Here is an 18,085-nt window from a genome sequence, read left to right as displayed (position 1 = left end):
GTTGATGAATTTTTAAAAACAATACTTGTTTGATTTTATCTATAATAGTTTCTGAGATAGAATTTTTTTAATTTCTGCAACTTTTTCAATGATCCTGTATATTGTACATAGTATGGTAGATTGTACATACAGATAATGATGCAAATTTGGACATTTATTTATATTAATATTTTTATTTATTTTCAATTATATTTTGTCCTGAATCAGTTCCTGAAGTTTGTGCTATAAATAATCTTATGCCTCGTTTAAAAATACAAAATTTAACACAAATTAACTTTTACATGTTGACTACAGCAGTGAATTTTATTCTTTTAATCATTGTTACAGGACTAATAAATTTTTAATGTACGGTAATATTATTTTTTACTAATAATATTTAATTTTTATTTTTATGTTTTATTGTTATGGAACTAATGATATTGGAAGAGTGTATTTTCCTGTATTATGCAAATGCCATCTGTTGGCAAATATTAAAACTTTTTGAATTTTTACTTTTAGTATTAAATGTGATAAATTAAATGATTTTGTCACATTTCTTCTGTAATATTATCCACATACGCATATGCAAGCCATATGTGTGGTGGATATGTAGATCAAAAGAACATAAATTTTTGTTAGTTGACGCTAGAGTCCTCCAGTGCACTGAGATTGAGAAATGTTTCAGAATGTTGTTTCAGTTTGGTTAAATATGTACCAAGTTTTTAAGACATTAAAATATTTTTCAAATACGGAAATTTGTTATATGTAAGTATACATATATGTATATGTTACGGTAAAATTGGTAAAACCAGGCATTATATATGATGTCCAAGCAATGAGAAAAATGCTTAGCAATCTGGGCTGTATGGTTACTGAATGAAAATTAATAATCCCTTAGCTTGAGCAATTTGCATAAGGCTCAATGATGCTCGGGCAATGTGATTAATTAGTGTAAACTATTAATCGCTTTACCTGAGTAATGTAATTATACTTAGCACTTATATGTACAATAATCAGGGCTGTTATTTTTTTTCATATATATGTATATATATATCCTTATTTTTATTTAAAATCTTTCTTTAATCTTATGTATTTTTATTTAATAGTACAATTATAATGTTAAAGTTGATATTATTATTAATCATCATATCATTTCAATTTTGAAAATGACAATTTATCAAGTATTCAGAGCTGCTGTTTATTATGCTAATCTTAATTGTAAACTTTGTCTTTTTGAAAATCAGCAGAAGGAAATTACTGATGTAGCATGCCTAGAAAAGCTTTAGAAAATCAATCATAAGCACAGAAATGAACTCCAGATGCCAAGTGGATCTCAATGACATGCAATTTAATTTTGATGGCGAATACAGACATATGTATATATATTTGTGTATCAAGATATCTCACAAAATTTCTGCTACTTCGTACTATTAAAAATAAATTAGCATTAGAAGTTACATCGAATCTTATGTCAATATTTGGAGTGCCAGAAATTCTCCTAAGCAACAATAGATGTAAGTTCAACAACAACTTTGTTAAAGAGTCTTAAGTACTTTGTAGCCAGAGATGAATATTGTTCCCGGAAAGCTGAGGCACTCCCAAAGCCAAGCTTCAGTAGAAAGGGGCAATTAAGTCATTGAAAATATATCCGTATTGCTTGACAACAATTGGAACAAAACTAAGTGGACACAAGGCTTAGGTCTTGTACAATTAAAAAAACTGAGTTTTTCGTAGTTGAATAAAATATCACTCCTCAAACCTATATTTCGATTAAGATAAAATTCATCATGATAAATGCATATATTCCAGTAACTTTTGAATGCAAAGTTTTCATTTGCTAATGTAGGTGACTTGTCAGTAACACATACATGAAAAAATCCTCAAAAAGAGACCAGAGTTGTGATGAGACAACTCAAGGTTCATTCACCATGACAATGCGCCCGCACACTCAGCTTTGTCAATTCATCAGTTTTGTGCCAAAAATCAGATGACTGTCTTCCATCAGCCTCCCTACTGGACCTGACGCCTTGCGATTTTTTCGTATTTCCAAAATAAAATGAACGATGAAAGTTTTGAGACTATTGATGACATTAAAGCAAATTCATCATGGACCTTAAAGGCCATTTCAAATGAAACTATCCAGGACTGCTTCATGAAGTAGAAACACTGTTGGGAAAAGTGTTTGAATAAGGGAGGGGAGTACTTTGAAGGGGACAAGGGCCAATAATCTGTAAAATTAATAAGATTAAAAAAAATAAAGTTCGGTTATTTTCTGAACAGACCTTGTGTAGTAAACAGTTGAGTTTAAAAGTGTATCACAGAACAGAAATGAATGCAGATTGACCTAAAACACATCAGCTGGTACATGAAAAAGAAAAATTTCATATTGAGATAACTAGTTTCTTGATTTCTAATCCCTGTTGCCTGGTTAACTTCATCTCATGATAAGTCTATATTTTAAAGATTAATTATATAACAACTATTTACTTGCTCTTGTAGATTCTGTGTATCTCTCATGGTTGTTAAATATATCTAGATTCATTATTTGAACATCATATATACTGAAAATTGAGAAAAATAGTATGAAAAATATTATAAGAAATATTTAATATTAACACAAAATATAATACATGCCTCACAGCAGGTTGGATTGTGACAAGCAGAGCCAACTTACAGGACTGAAGGATCCAAAATTACAGATTTATCCATGAACGAACTTGTAATGTTTGAGCTATAGATAACCCAGGAAAGTATACTGTATTTTATGAGAAGATTTCACTTCTGTATGAGAATATGATCATCATATTATAAAAATTTTACTAAATTTTATATGTTTGTAAAGCTTAATGAAAATGTTAAAAATAGCTTACAAAGCTATCATGTTTTAGTAATCCAGAAGACTGATGAAGTCCATTCATGTCTTATATTCTGAAAGAGCTGTCTTTAGAGTAGGTCAAGCTCAAACTTATTGTTTGATTACTGTACTGGTGGTGATCATGTTATGTATTAAAATATTAAAAAAAAACAAAAAAAAACATAATTTTGTGGTATAATAGTTTTGAATATTAATTTTTTGTGGTTGCAGATATCCAGTCTCGAATTTCTCATTCAGATTGTTGGATCAAATGTTCAGTGATCCTCTTTTTAATGTAAATGATCTCAATCCTCGCTTGTACAGAAGAGCACATTGCCTAGAGAAAATACGTTTCTTACGTCTTCAACTTTTCTACTTAAAGGATTTTCTGCTCACTTGTAGATTTGCTGAAGAGTCAGTTTAATTTTTTAATTTTATTTTTCTTTAGCTTTATTATTTTGGGTTAATGTAAGTTTAGAATACTTGTTTATAAATTATAAATAAGTAATAGGTTACACCTGGTTTTATCTAGAGTACCAAAAATGGATGAGTTTTTCATTATAAATTAAATTCTGATGAAATTAAAGTGAATTTTAAATAAAGACTAGCATAAATACTTCACATACATGGTAAAACATTTGTGGAATATTCACATATTTTATTGGGAGAAGGTATTATTGAAAATACCATAGCTGTCCCATTGGGATAGTTTACAACTTAGCAGTTAAGTGTTTTAACAATAAACTGTCTTCATTGAATTAGTGGTTGTTTTTTTATTATGATTTTTATAGTCAGATTTTTATAATCAGATTATCAAAACAAGAGCAGTAATTTTTTATTTATTTTTGAATATAAAAATTATTCCTGACTGAAATTGCTATTATCTGAAAAATGGTAATAACCAGGAAATTTTGGTTCAAAAATATTTTATTTTGCACTTATGACAAAATGATTAGCTATTAAGCAGTTAGTAGGACATACGTTTACAAATTTTTTTTGTGCTTTTCACATGTGTAAAAAAATCAGGTAGATTAAAAAGTAGTCAAAGAGAGTTCTTTTCTGGTAGTTTATCTTAAGTTTTTAAATATTAATCTTGGCAAAGAAGTAAAGTATGCTTGGTTAACTGAAAAAAAATTGAGAATAAAGTAGGATTACCCATGATTTTCAGATACTAGGAAGCAAAGTTATTAAGCTTAAAATCATTTGTTAAAATTATAATGTAGGTTATTAAATTCTGTTTCTTAAATGCTTTTGTATTAAATTGGTTTAGTTTATTCCAAGTGAATTAATGCAAAAATGATTTTTCATCAAGATTGGATGAGCCAGTTGTAAATATTTTTGGTTAAGTATTGAAGGGATTTAGAAACAGGCAGTGAAACAAATATTTTACTGAGCCCCATTTGAATCTATTTCAGGCAATTACTATAATTAATTGTTGTTATTAAATAAATATATTTTAATTACCGTATTTTTATTTGAGTATCCCCTACACTTTTTTTTCTTGGAATTGGAGAGAAAAAATAAGGGTGCGGGGCTTACTTGAAACATAGCCTTTAGCCAGGATAATTTATGTAAAGTAAACATTTTCTTAGAAGTACCTAAATTCAATCACATAAATATAGTTACATTAGGCTTTCATTTATCAATACCGGATGCCGCTTATTCAGAATACATCCTTAATTATTAACATGCTGTTCATATTATCGATAGGAATGAAGTTACGGTATTTCTATAAAACTGATTCATTCTGTATAGGCTGCATCCAGTTCTAATGACACTACAGTTACAGTATCAGTTACCCATCGTTGTCTTGTCTATTCGCCATAGTCATTGTACTGTTTGTATATGTGGATGATTATGTGCATTTTATCTGTTCCGTTTTATCTTGTAAAGTTTAATACGATGATTTATTTTAAATACGGCATTAAAATGAGTACAAAAGGACAGCGTCTACAATCTTTTACAGTAAATGAAAAACTGCGCGTTATAGAAGAGGCTGAAAAAATTGGAAATCGGGCGGCAGGAAGAAAATTTGCCGTAGATGAAAGCTGCATTTGAGAGTGGCATAAGAAGAAACAACTTCTGGTGAAAGGCACTGGTAATAAAAGGGCTTTTTGTGGCTTAAAACCAAAATACACAGACGTAGAAAAAAAATTGTATGACTTAGTTATGGAAAAAAGGAAATGCGGTTATGCTGTCACGACAGAAATGTGTCAATCATATGCTCATGAAATCGCTAAATCATTGAATAAGGTTGATTTTAAAGCAAGCCGTGGATGGATAACACGATTTTTTGCATGAAATGATTTGTCAATAAGACGAAAGACGACAATTTCTCAACGACTTCTAGACGCTTATGAACAAGAAATATTACATTTTCACAAATATATAGTAAATCTTAGAAAAGATAAAGGCTATTTGCCTTCTCAAATAGGAAACGCTGATAAAACCCCTGAATATTTTGAAATGCCATTTGACAAAAAAACAAAAAAGATGAAAAAACTGTTACAATTTTCACTGGTGGTAATGAAAAACAAAGATGTAGTGTTATGTTTTGCATTACATCTGATGGATCAAAATTACCTCCGTACATTGCTTTTAAAAGAAAAACTCTTCCTACCGTATAGGTAAATGGAGTTATTATCAGAGCACAGGAATCAGGTTGGATGGACGAAACCTTAATTTTAGATTGGATCAGGTGTTTATGGCAAAAGCGATCTCGAGATTTACTTAATAAAAAAATACCGGTATGCTAGTAATGGATAGTTATCGGGGGCATATGACTGATAAAGTGAAAGACATTTTAAAAAGGGGTATGACAGATCAAGTAATAATTCCAGGCGGATTGACATCTCTATTGCAACCACTAGATGTCTGCATTAATAAACCGTTCAAATCTACATTAAAACAACTGTATAGTAAATGGATGGCTGATGAAAATTTCTTTCTCACGCTTACAGGAAGAATCAAACGCCCAGATTTTAACCAGATTTGTGTTTGGATAAAAGATGCTTGGGAAGATATTTCCATGGAATTAGTAAGGAAAAGTTTAAAAAAATGCAGAATATCTAATGAACTTGATGGTAGTGAAGACAATCACCTTTGGCAGAGTGACATGGAGACTACTGGTAACTCTTCTACAGACATTGACAGTGACAGTGATTAATTAAAAATAAAATCACATAATGTATTGAAATATTACTTTCTTTTCGTTTTACTGGCCTACTGATTCTGAACTAAACCAATAATTACAGTAATTAATTGTTAATGTAATATTAATATTGTAATTTAAATGAACGAATTAAATGCTTTACTTTCTGAATATTTTCGTATTTACATATTTTTTTATAATATCTGTTGCACTTTAAAATACTGGCATATACTCAATTATTTTTTTTAGATTTTTGGTCTGGAAAATCGAGCTGCAGGGCAGGGGGTACTCGAATAAATACGGTAACACATTATCACATTATCATTGACACATTATCACATTATCATTGACACATTATCTTATTCATTGATTTTTAACTTTTTACATGAATTTATAATTAACAATTTTTTTAATAGCCTGCATAAGTAACTTTGCTCCTGTAAATAAAAAAAATCAATTACTTATTTCAGTATTAAATATGATGATTAATCTCAAATAGTCATACATACAATTAGTGCCAGATATTCAGCCAATAGGTACTTTTCTCTGTTTTGACTGAATTGTCAGGGGAAAAAACAATCAATGTGAGCTTACAGTTTTACTGTAAACTGTATAGGTATTTAATTTTCATCAAGTAATATTTTTGACCAAGAAAAACAATTGATAAAATGTTATAAGGCCATTTATTAGACCTAAGTTTCAAAAATATTTTCAGATTATAGTTTGGAATTTATTATTTTAACTACAGCATTTTTGTTAGAATATAAAATTTATGAATAAATTGCAAAATTACCTAATATATGAATTAAGACGAAATAAGAGTGCTAAGAATGAGAACGTTTTTTCCTTCTGAAGTTGGTATATAAATTATGTTATAAGTTTGGCCCTGCTGTTTTTTTTGAAAAGGGACAGTTTCTCTCAAAACAATTTTTAGGCAAATTTAATGAAAATGATGTCTTAAGTTTGGTTTATTAAATGCTTTGATCCTTTCCAACAGTAAAGGTGTAATTTAAATCGGACAATCGATTAAGTAATAAGGTAACAAGCAGATGAAAATTGTTAAAATAGTCTCTATTTGACAAGATTATAAAAGAATTACATCGCTCAAAAATGTCAATCTCCAGACTGATACTTTAGTTTTGTTGATTTAGATTACCTAATTGAGAATTTTATCATAGATTTATTTTCATACAATAAGTTAATTAGTTGTTTATTGACATGGCTACAAAATTTTGAAATTAATTTTTAGTTTTTCATTTATAAAATGTACATAAGAAAAGGTATTTTTACTTCGGAAAAATTCAGTTTTCAGATTTTTATTTGTAGGTTATGCTTGTTTTTTTGCAATTATCATTGACTGTTAATGGTCATTAGTCACTACAAAATACCAACATCATGCAGTGAACTGTATCCACCATCCTTAACCTCATTATGTTTATGAACTGATTTATTGAATATGGCTTTGGCTGTTGACATTTTAACTTATTTCATACCTTTCAATTTTTAGGATGCTACTCCTTGAATTGTTCCAGGTATTGCAGAACCATCTGGTTGTGGAATGAAGTTGATTGTCTTACCCAGGACCTGAGGGGTCTTTGCCAATGTGTAAAAATTGAATTTGAAAAGATTGGTCTGGATGTCGTTTTTGTTAGTGGTTTTAAATATTTTAGGAACCTAATTGTAACAGGTCAATTTTATTAAAATTTTTTATGCAGAAACAAAAGTATAGTTCCTTTACAGAATTTATCTCACTTTATGATCCTAAGCTCAACATTTTGAATCTTGGCAAAGTGTAGATATTTCTGAAAGATTTGAAAAATGCTTCACCAGGTTTTTAATTTACACCCTAATTATACATTTTAGCCAAAAAGGAATCATTATGTAACTTTTGAAATAATTTATTGTACTGCAGTAGAACATTTTATTTACATTTTAATACCTAAAAAATCTATTGATTTCTTATGGATTTTTTTCTTAGTTTTCATCTTTCAATTACACAACAATCGTCAATAATGCTGGTACTAAATGTTGATTTTGTTCCCTGAATGGTTAAATCATTGTCTAATTTGTTAATTAGGTTATGATTCTTTAGCCACTGATTTTCTTTTTGTACTGAAGCTAAATTGTTATTTGAAACTGTAATTGCAGTATGTAAGTTATTTATTTTATTTTATAATGAATTGAGTTAATACAATGTTTCATATCATAATTTTTTTACTTTGTATAAACTGCATTCCTTTGCTGAAGTAAGTTAATCAAACTGTCGTGCTTGTTAAACCATCTTGGTGTCCTCCATATTGAAATGCATGTTTAAAATGTCTTAAATAAATAATAGTTTTAAAATATTATTTATGTTTTGTAGGTTACGAGAAGTAATTCAAAATGAATCTCCTTATGTATTTATGGAACCAGATGTGTATTCGCTTCAAGATTTTTTAAGTGCAAAAAGTGGAGAATTGGGCACAAGACTGAAAGATATTATAAATTCTGCCACTGCTCATATAAAAAACTGTCAGGTACAAATAAACAATTATTAATCGTCTAGTATTGTTTTATTTTTAATGAAATAGAATTATATGAGAGTTGTTGCAAAAAAATACACAGCTTACCAGAATTCAAAGAAAATTTATTTGTTCACCAAATCAAAGTTTATAGCTCTTCAATATAATCCCTCCCATATTTAATGCACCTTAGCCAATGGCCTTGCAGCTTTTGGGGATTCCTGTCAGAAGATGATCGTTATTGAGATATCAAATTTCTCGGGTCACAGCAGCTGGTAACTTTTTCAAATTGCTAAAACAAATTCCTTGGAGTGGTACTTTCAGCTGTGGAAAGAGTTCAAAGCCTGGTGAACTCAAATCAGGGTTGTATGGTGGTGGATGGCAAAGCGTTTCCTAAGCATAATTGATGAAAATATCAATGGTAGAACTCACAATACATAGATGAACATTATCATGTAAAATTTACTCACCACTTATGATTTTTTTTTAGACAGTTTTTAACTTTCAGTCATAGTAACTAACTTTCAGTTACTATAGTAAGTAGCAGTCACACTAACACCATTTATCACTTTGTCCTTAGCAATAACACCCACTTTATTTGTAACAGAAAATAATCATTTACTTAATTTTTTGACTGGATGCTGTAATATTGCTCTGGTCTCAGTGAGTGCTGATACTTTCAAAAACTGCTTTGTGACTTCAAGTTCAAATCATTTGTTCATGTTTAATCAATAGCAATTATTCGATTCACGAACTGCTTGCCTTCCTTTCATAAAGTGATGCAGTTTTGAGACGCATTACTTTTTGTGCTGCTCATTCAGTTGTTGTGGTACACATCATATTTTACCATTTTTTTTTTTTTTGCAAATGTATGTTACTGGAAAATGTAGTTTGCTATAGTTTTGGTATTCTGATTTGATTTTAGTTTTTTTTCACTGTCTTGTCATGCATTTAAATAAATAATAAAAAGTAAATAAATAAATAAAAACTTTTACTTTAGTTGTTATGTCTTTGTAGATCACTGTGGTAGCAGTAGCAATGCTTCTTTGTCTATAGCATCTGCTTTACTTCTTCTGCCCTTCCTAAACTTTTTATTCTAATGCTGAATGGTGTTGTGATCTACAGTATCATCACTATAAGTTCCTGTAATAATTGATAAATTATTGGCATATTACCTCTTAAAATTTCAAATTTTGTAAGTGATCCAACTTCATCTCTGCCTCACCTTTGGACTCTAAGACATTGCTACATACTTAATAAATCCTGAACAACTTATATGTGTGTATCTACTTCCTGTCACTTCAGGCTATACACTCCCAGTTGTTCCATGTCTTCACTTTTGTGCACATTCACATAATACATTACTTTTAGGACAACCCTTGAAGAAATAATACACCGTTAATTATCCCCTGGAATAGTAATTGTGTACAAGTCTCATATAAATTGTATAATCCCATGTTTTCTTAAGTGTAGTTCAGTCAGTGATAAAAGATCATGACATACTGCTGCTTCTGCTAGATAGAACAAACTCTTATGCTGTCTTGATTGTACTGTCTAAATCACCAGATTGTTGTACAATGGTGTGAGAATAGCATTATTATTACTGTTGTAACAATTAACAGTATTATATGTTTCTATGTAAATCCAATATATCCCTTTTTCTACCTCCCATCTCCTAACTTCTTTTCATAATGAACATAGGTTGTTCATCTCTTTGACAACCTATGCTGACCATATCTTGACCTATATCTTTCCTTCATGTTGTTTGATTATATTTCAGTCTGTTTTTAAAATTTCACTAATGAATATTCACGTCCTTTAAAATTTTTGTACAATCTATCTTTATATCCTTCTTTTTTATATTATTACTCTTCTATGAAGAAGTTTGCTTGTAATTGTAAAATAAAAAAGCTTGAGCTTTTTGTAGTTTATACTGTTTAAAATAATTGTTTTACTTTTTGTTTATATTTATTAATTTACTGTTCAAAAATAGCAGCCTCCTCCCATAGATTTGATTTGGGGATTTTTATTTACAAAATATTTTACCCACAAAGATGCCATCTGATATTATAAATGAACAGAGATAAGGAAAAATGTTTAAAAAAAGTGTAGTTTTCAATTATTTAAGACAGCTTTCTGAAATTATTGATGTTCAGACTGTATCAATGATCTAGTTGGTCCCTTCATCAACTTTTATTTTAAGGCACATTATCACTTACTACCCCTATTAGTAATCATTTCCTAGTTTGGATTGCCATCTGAATGATACTCCTCTAATACAGCTATTTGCTTCGCAAAAGCATGTAGATTTCTCATGGTTCTTAAAGAGAGGAGAATTTATGATGCTTAAATTATAATTAATTAGCACTTTGATAAAATCGCTCAATAACAATGATAATTAAAAACGATATGTATTGACTTTTTTAAATATAATGTATGTGTAATGCTTGTATTTTCTCAAGATTATTTACTTTCCTTTGAGAGCTAAAATTTTTTTATAAGTTTAATTGTTGAAATCATTTATATGATTTAAATAAAAAGATTGTTCGGTTAAATATAATTCATTTTAATTTATTGAAAATTATATGAATTATTCTGTTTTTTAGCTCTGTCAAGTTCGAGGATTTGTCTGTGAGGTTTGCAGATCACAGGAAGTTATTTATCCATGGGAACTAGACAGAGTGGTTCGCTGTGCAAGTTGTGGTGCTTGTTTTCATAATATATGTTATTCTCCTAAATTAGCATGTCCAAGATGTATTAGAATTTCTAAACGTCGTATCAGTGAAGTATCTGTCGAGTAAAATATTTATATGAAATGAGCATCTTGAAATGAGTATTCAAAGCTAAGTATTGATTTGTTTTTTAATTGTGTGATATATTCATAACCGTCCATGTTTCTGAAATATTGATCTGAATCTGAAATTCAGAGTTTTAGAAATTTTTATCATTTATTGTATTAGAGAAGAATCTCTTAATAATTAGTAATGAATGCATGTACATTGTGGCTGATAAATAGGTAGTATGAAATCTGATTTTGATAATTCTCATTTATTTTATTTAGATAATATAATTTATGTTATATTAAGTTTATTTAACATTCCCCCTTCCTGAGAAGCTGTATTGAACCATATAGATTTATTATTTTTTATGATTTTCCGAATGTATTTCTTTCTTAAAGCTGAAATGGTTTATATTAAGCTTCTTGTTATTTTAAAAGTATTTGTGTGGTTAAAGTGTTCTGTAGTTTTTGAAAAATTGCTTAGAATTTACAGCAACTTACAGTTCAGTAGTTCTGATCTGACAGAATTGAAGTTATATGTTGGATGTACATGTACCCGTGTCAGTGGTATACATTCTTTCATGTTAGCATAAGTTATTGTAATTTACAATAATCGGTCTAGTTTAACGGGAAGAATAAACTAAATTTGAGATAAAATTAGGTTATATTATAGTTTATTGATTAATGTATTTATTTACTGTAATATATTGTATGTATGTATGTATTTATTAACTATAAAGTAGTAAAGGTCTGTTTCCATAATATTAATTCACTAGAAACTTTTAATCTAGATGTATGGGACTAGACCTATTTCATGTAATTTTTTTTTGGATAACTGGAAAATTTGGTACGTGCCACAATGGCCCAATAGGCAGAGCTGTATTGACTGTGGTGGTAGTTTTCAGCACCTATTTTTTGAAGAGAAAAAAGACAAGTGATGTTTAGAGATAAATGTGGAAATATATTTTTAAAATCCGTTTATAGATGTATACATATAAGTGATATTGTGTTATAAATGCTTTAGAAAGTTTTATTTTTTAATCAGCTGCAATAATTCTAGTCTCATCTTTAAAATCAATTTTTTTCAATCCAAGAAAAGTAGCTTTCAGTCCTTTCTGCATATTGCTAACAACCTTCTTCATTTTAGTTGATATTTAAAAATGTTTCATAAGGTAGAAATAATTAGCAAAATTAAAAATAACAGAAATATAAGCTGTACAGCACACATTGTACAAACAAGACACTAGCTGACTAACAGACCTGTGATTATTCATTGTATAGTCATTGTGTTAGTTGGCTCACAAAAAAGTTATAGTTTACTTCAAAACAAAATATGCCTTTAACATTTTTTTGTGGTTATGATGAATTAAAGTAATATTTTGTGGTACAATAATATGCTAAATAGTTTCATCCTACTGCATCACATTGTTTTTTAATATATAAAAATCATTACTGTTAAACTGAATTTTTGGATGAGTTTTTAGTAAAGTGGTAAATAGAATTGTGATTTGCTTTTATAGCCTAAAAAATTTGAATAATTTTATTACCCTGTTGCATTTATTAGCTAACATTTATAGCAGAATTATTGTTGTATATTTGTGTAGTTCTTTTATTTTATCTTACTATCAGAGAGTTTTGAATGATGTTAGTCCTGATTTGACTTTATACCCACTATCCATATGTACTACTGAAAAATTGTTTACACCAAACATTTTTCCTTAATTTATTTATGTGTGTACTATATTTATACTTCTTCATGTCAGAAGATAGTAATGTTACACCTTTTGGTAGTAATATTTGATATACTAAACTAGGCTTTATAAGTATGTTTTTATAAATTTTCAGAAGTGTTCATTTTGTTAGGCAAGATTATCAAATTTTATGACAAACCAAATCGTTACTTTAAAATTTTGACTTCATGCAACAGCCTTCACAGTATGTTATTTTATCTTTAAAAAAAGAATTGACAATTTAAAATTGACAGACTGTGCTTTAGTTATTAATCAATAATAGATGTCAAACCATGCTTCTAGTAGAGCTGGATTTACATGTTTTGTGCCCATGGTTCCAGGCAAAATTGTCGCCCCTACAGCCCCCCTCCCATCTACCCTATCCATCCTCCTCCTGGATCCAATTTTTAACCAACACTATTCCAACTAAATTACCTTCATAAATCATATAAATTTGTAATCATTTTCTTTCAAAATTTTAAAACACCATAGACAAGTTATACACTGATACATCCTACTGCATACTTGTACTTACTGTTTTAACTATTTATACTTTATTACTGAAATTACCAAGGTGAAAATCAACCTTTTGAAAACATGGTGTAAAAGGTGTTAACAGATTAATTTATATTATACTTAAAAATTGTTAAGTATAATATAGAGGTTACATTGCCTATAAAAAGCTAACTTACGTATGTGAAATTTCTAAAACAAGTGAAACTGTAGTATATCAAAACTGCTTATGTCTTATTTTGATATGAACGAAATCATTAATCATGAAAATCAAGTTTCATAGTCAAGTCTTTTTCAATTGTTAAAACAGCTAGATGAACCATTCTTCTGAGAAAGAGTAGATCTCAAATAATCTTTGATTCTTGATAATGTGGAAAATAATCTTTCAGCTGCTCAGTTTGCAGCTGGTGGTACATAAATGCACTTTAAGGCAAATACGTATAATTCCTAAAAACCTTTTTGATGTTAGACAGACATCTGTTAAGTTGTGTAGTGACATTTCTCCAACATTGGCACTGTCTAATTTGTCTTTAGTTAAAATCCTTTTAAACGAAGACACTCAGTAACAAATGAAGATTATTTAACATCAGTTGCATAAATTTTCTGCAAAGAAGACACTGCTGTGGTGATTTCCTTGGTATTCAAGCTGCATAAATTTGTTAAGATGGAGAACCAACTGAGAAACTCAATATAGACAGTGATTCTTTTGTTCAAGTCTGAAAGAAGTTTTTTGAAAATCATGGTCTGTGTCATTTTCCTCCTCCTCTCCTAGTTCAGATTCATCAAAGAACTTATTCCTTTTTCTTGATTTTTTAGGCCTATCTTTTACATATTCACCATCGAATTCAGTTTCAAGAACACTTTAGTTGTTTTCTACCAGTCATCGTATAGAATTTAAATAGACCTTACAGTTCATCCACAAATTCAATCAGAGATTTGTACAGCATCACAACTGTATCTACATTCATATAGTGTGATTCTATCTTTTCACTAACAGTGTTAAATTTATTGAAAATGTCACCCTATAAGGCTGTCATAAATGAAGTTTCAGTTTAAACAAGTTTTCCTGAAAGCACTTGGCTTTGTTTTTTCATTTTCATCTTGACTGTTAGTCATACATTTGAGAGCCTTTGTAATTGCCTTTTGCCTTAAAATCGCTATTGAGACTTTTGCATGCCGCTTCCTTGGCCGACCATCTTGTTATGCTCAGTGATTTTATGGAGAGGTTCTTATCACCAGGCTTGAAAAATGATTCTAGCACATTCCGTTAGTTGAATAATATGCTGCCTTGGTTCAATACCTAGGTTTAATTATTCTAAATATTTATTATTCGCTGGTACAATCAAATAAATGAAAGTCTTTAATTCATTTATAATATAAATTATTTTTATTATACTTTGAACTTGTAATTCATATATATATCATTATTGTATCAACTAATTATACATTCATAACAAATACAAGTTGAGTTGTTGGAGGATGGAACGAGACTGATTAAAAATAGGGCATTAGACCAATTCAATTAATAAGAGCAACAAAAAAAGTGAACATTTTTATTTAAAAATCCTGTTTTAATATAAAATTTAAAGTTTTCTCTTTTTAATAAAAAAGGAGCAAATGATACTGAGTCATAACACAATTGATGGGTCAATGAAGAAAAAATTGTAGAGGCCTTGTAACAAAACAAAGAATGATCTAGAAAAATTACAGCATTCTGCGACACTAGATCCCACCAAATTAAGGGCAGGGTGCAGCAAATAAATATCAATGGAGTTGCTTCTTTTAGCAAATCCATTTTAATCCATAGTAGACCCCCAGACATACTTGAAGTTTTATTGAATGATTGAATATGGTAATTCTGAATGTATAAGCCATGTGGCTTAAGAAATTCAAAAATTAAATCAACAATTTCTTTCCTTGTATGGCCTTGGTTTTTAAAAAATGTGTAACACATTCTTCAGGATATCCATTATAAATTATCTCAATCAACTCATCACAGATTGTAGATGAAAGGTAAGATGATTTACCTTGAGTAGGGTTTCCATGCTTTTCAATGTAATTTTTAAAAAAGGGTCAGACTCTATGATTAGTTCTTGGCACATTCTGTAGTTTCCATTATTAGTGAAACCAACTTCATCTTCTCTAAAGGCAAGGCTACGTGGTGCTAGCTTCTTTATCATGGCAATCACTTTTTGTAGCACAGCCCTCCAGTATTTTACTTCTTCAGTTCGAGCTTGTAACTGGTTATCAGTTTCCCTTTTCAGCAGCTCCATTTATAGGTTAATACACTTTCGAGATGGGCATGTGAGTTATCAAGTTTTTAAAACTGCCGGTAACCATGTTTCAATCACTAAATACACTTTTACTAAATTGACTTGAAATTATTTAGACCAAACAGTTTATAGAGGCCACAAACCAAAGACCCCTGGCTGGGGGAATAAACTAGATAATCCCTATTCACTAGATCTCCATTAGCAAGTTTTCTGTCAAACAACGCTTTGTTCAAGAATCTGTTATTATCAGGGTATACTCTTTTGGATTGTTCAAAGTCACCATCTTTAGTCTGATTAAAACCATTTGTAACAAAGTAGTCTCTCGTAGTGTCTTCAATTCTCCACAATTTTGAGTCATTACTTAGCTTCAAGTTACTGGTAATACTAGTACAGGGTGAGCAACATAAAACCGAACCCATAACGTAACTGCTACAGAATCAGTAGGTTATGTTGGAATTAAATTTTATAAATGATATGGATGAATTAAATAAGAAAAACATAAAATGTAATTTAAATGTTGCATTTATTTACCTTATTGTAACAAAAGATGTTCAAAAGGACCACCCTGGGCATCGATGCATTTTTGTGCTCTACTGATGATATTGAGTTGTCTTGATGCAAAACGTTGTCAATTGTGTTGATTTCTCATTGAATGTTCACATTCAGTTTATCAATATTGCGGGGAGAGGGGGTTATATGTATAAACACTCTTCTGTAAGTAACCCCCCAGGAAAAAATCATGTAGACAACTCTGGAGAATGTTCTCTGCTAACAGTTTGTCTGTCTTCTTCAGTTGTAACACGGTATAGTTTCAATTATAATTCAGGAAGAATTTTATGATGATGTGTATTTAATACCAGATTGTTGGGATAACTTGCATAGTGACTTTTTTGGTTTGGCAGTAATACTCCTTTCATTATTGACAATGGCTTGTGGAGTCCCAATGGAAGGTTGCCTATTTCATTTTGAATTTGAAACTGAACCTGTTGTACGCCATTTTTAACTAAATCATGTATGCTACTCTTCACTGGGGTACAGGCATTAGGAAATTTTCTACAACATACAATCCAGATTGAATATAGGCCACAACTGTGGCTATCCTTCCCTGGATTGAATAAGACATTTTACACAAACACAACTGCACTCATAATACTGCACTGCAACAAAACATATACTGCACTGACACGTAACCACCTGACAAATGGCAGCAACAATTAGTAGTAACATATACATTCACTGGTTGCGGGAGAGTCTTTCATAAATAGTGTTGGGTAGCAGTTTCATTATGTTTTGGGTTGTATGTTGCTCTCACCCTGCTGTAGGGGTATCAGGTTTATGAAAAGATGTCTTCATTTTCTTCAGCATCGGTTGCAGCTTCATTTGGACCTTCGCCTGGCTTGGTTGACAATGATACGAGATTAGGTTGATCATTAAATCAGTCCTTTTGTTTGGCAGTGTGCATAACAGGATCAAAAAAAGTCAATTTTGACTCCATATGTTTCTTTATCGACCCTTGAACTTTGTAAAGATGTTGAATCAGATTGGGAAGTACTAGGATTAATTTTAAAAAAATTATCACATTTTACAGTTTTGCTTGTTATTTCATTCTCTTTAATTTTCCTCTTGCTCATTACTTTTTGGTATTTTGCATTACTAAGCTTTTTGTGTCCATCCATTTTTTTTGGTTAAAATAACGTAACCAAATTTAACTTTATACTGAAAGAATACTAAATAAAGTGAGCAGTTAAAATAAATGCACTAGAATATACTAGGATTATGATTTCTGAAATGTAACTGAAGCAAGTTACATTTAAAGATATTGTAAACGTTTTCACAACAAATCTTTTACTGAAACAGCAGAATAGTAGGAAAACTGTAATGGGACAGCAGTGACAAAGACACCAGATTGTTAGCTTTAACAGACAACAGACTTGAGTGCTCACAACATCTGGCTATAAACATTCTGGTTGAGACACTCAGCTTGTTGAATGTAAGGGCTGAGGCTTGTTGGCTCTTGCAGGTGCAAGCCCACATGCATGCAAGACAGCATAATCCTCAGTGGACGGCACCACACTGCCCACATAGTACATTGCCTGCTGCCACTCTCTCCAACAGATGTATATATAGCAAATTATACACTTACTGACTTCAAATGCTTGCTGGCAGAAGACAGTGTTATGCTACAACTGACCCGTCATAATTATTGTGCTTTATACTACTTAAAAAGGATATGTTTTCCATATTTTATTTTGTCATTAGCAAATATGTGTAAAATTTATTTTTGAAAAAAGATTCACATTTTTAC

The 18,085-nt window shown here is 30.1% G+C and overlaps 1 protein-coding gene across 2 annotated transcripts in view; it reads left to right on the top strand.

The window, feature by feature from the left end:
* The window catches only part of Rubicon (run domain Beclin-1-interacting and cysteine-rich domain-containing protein rubicon), a 66,200-nt gene extending 53,453 nt beyond the window's left edge, over window positions 1–12,747 (top strand). For both annotated transcript variants that reach the window (XM_075358595.1, XM_075358593.1), the window contains 3 exons: window positions 3,065–3,247; window positions 8,347–8,500; window positions 11,092–12,747. In XM_075358595.1, coding sequence (XP_075214710.1) covers window positions 3,065–3,247; window positions 8,347–8,500; window positions 11,092–11,286 — 532 coding nt within the window. In that variant the 3' untranslated portion in view covers window positions 11,287–12,747. The remainder of the gene's footprint in view (window positions 1–3,064; window positions 3,248–8,346; window positions 8,501–11,091) is intronic.
* Window positions 12,748–18,085: the final 5,338 nt, after the last annotated feature.

This window comes from Lycorma delicatula, chromosome 2 (genome assembly GCF_047948215.1).
Source record: "Lycorma delicatula isolate Av1 chromosome 2, ASM4794821v1, whole genome shotgun sequence".
Taxonomy (NCBI): domain Eukaryota; kingdom Metazoa; phylum Arthropoda; class Insecta; order Hemiptera; family Fulgoridae; genus Lycorma; species Lycorma delicatula.
This window is presented reverse-complemented; position numbering and strand designations above follow the sequence as displayed.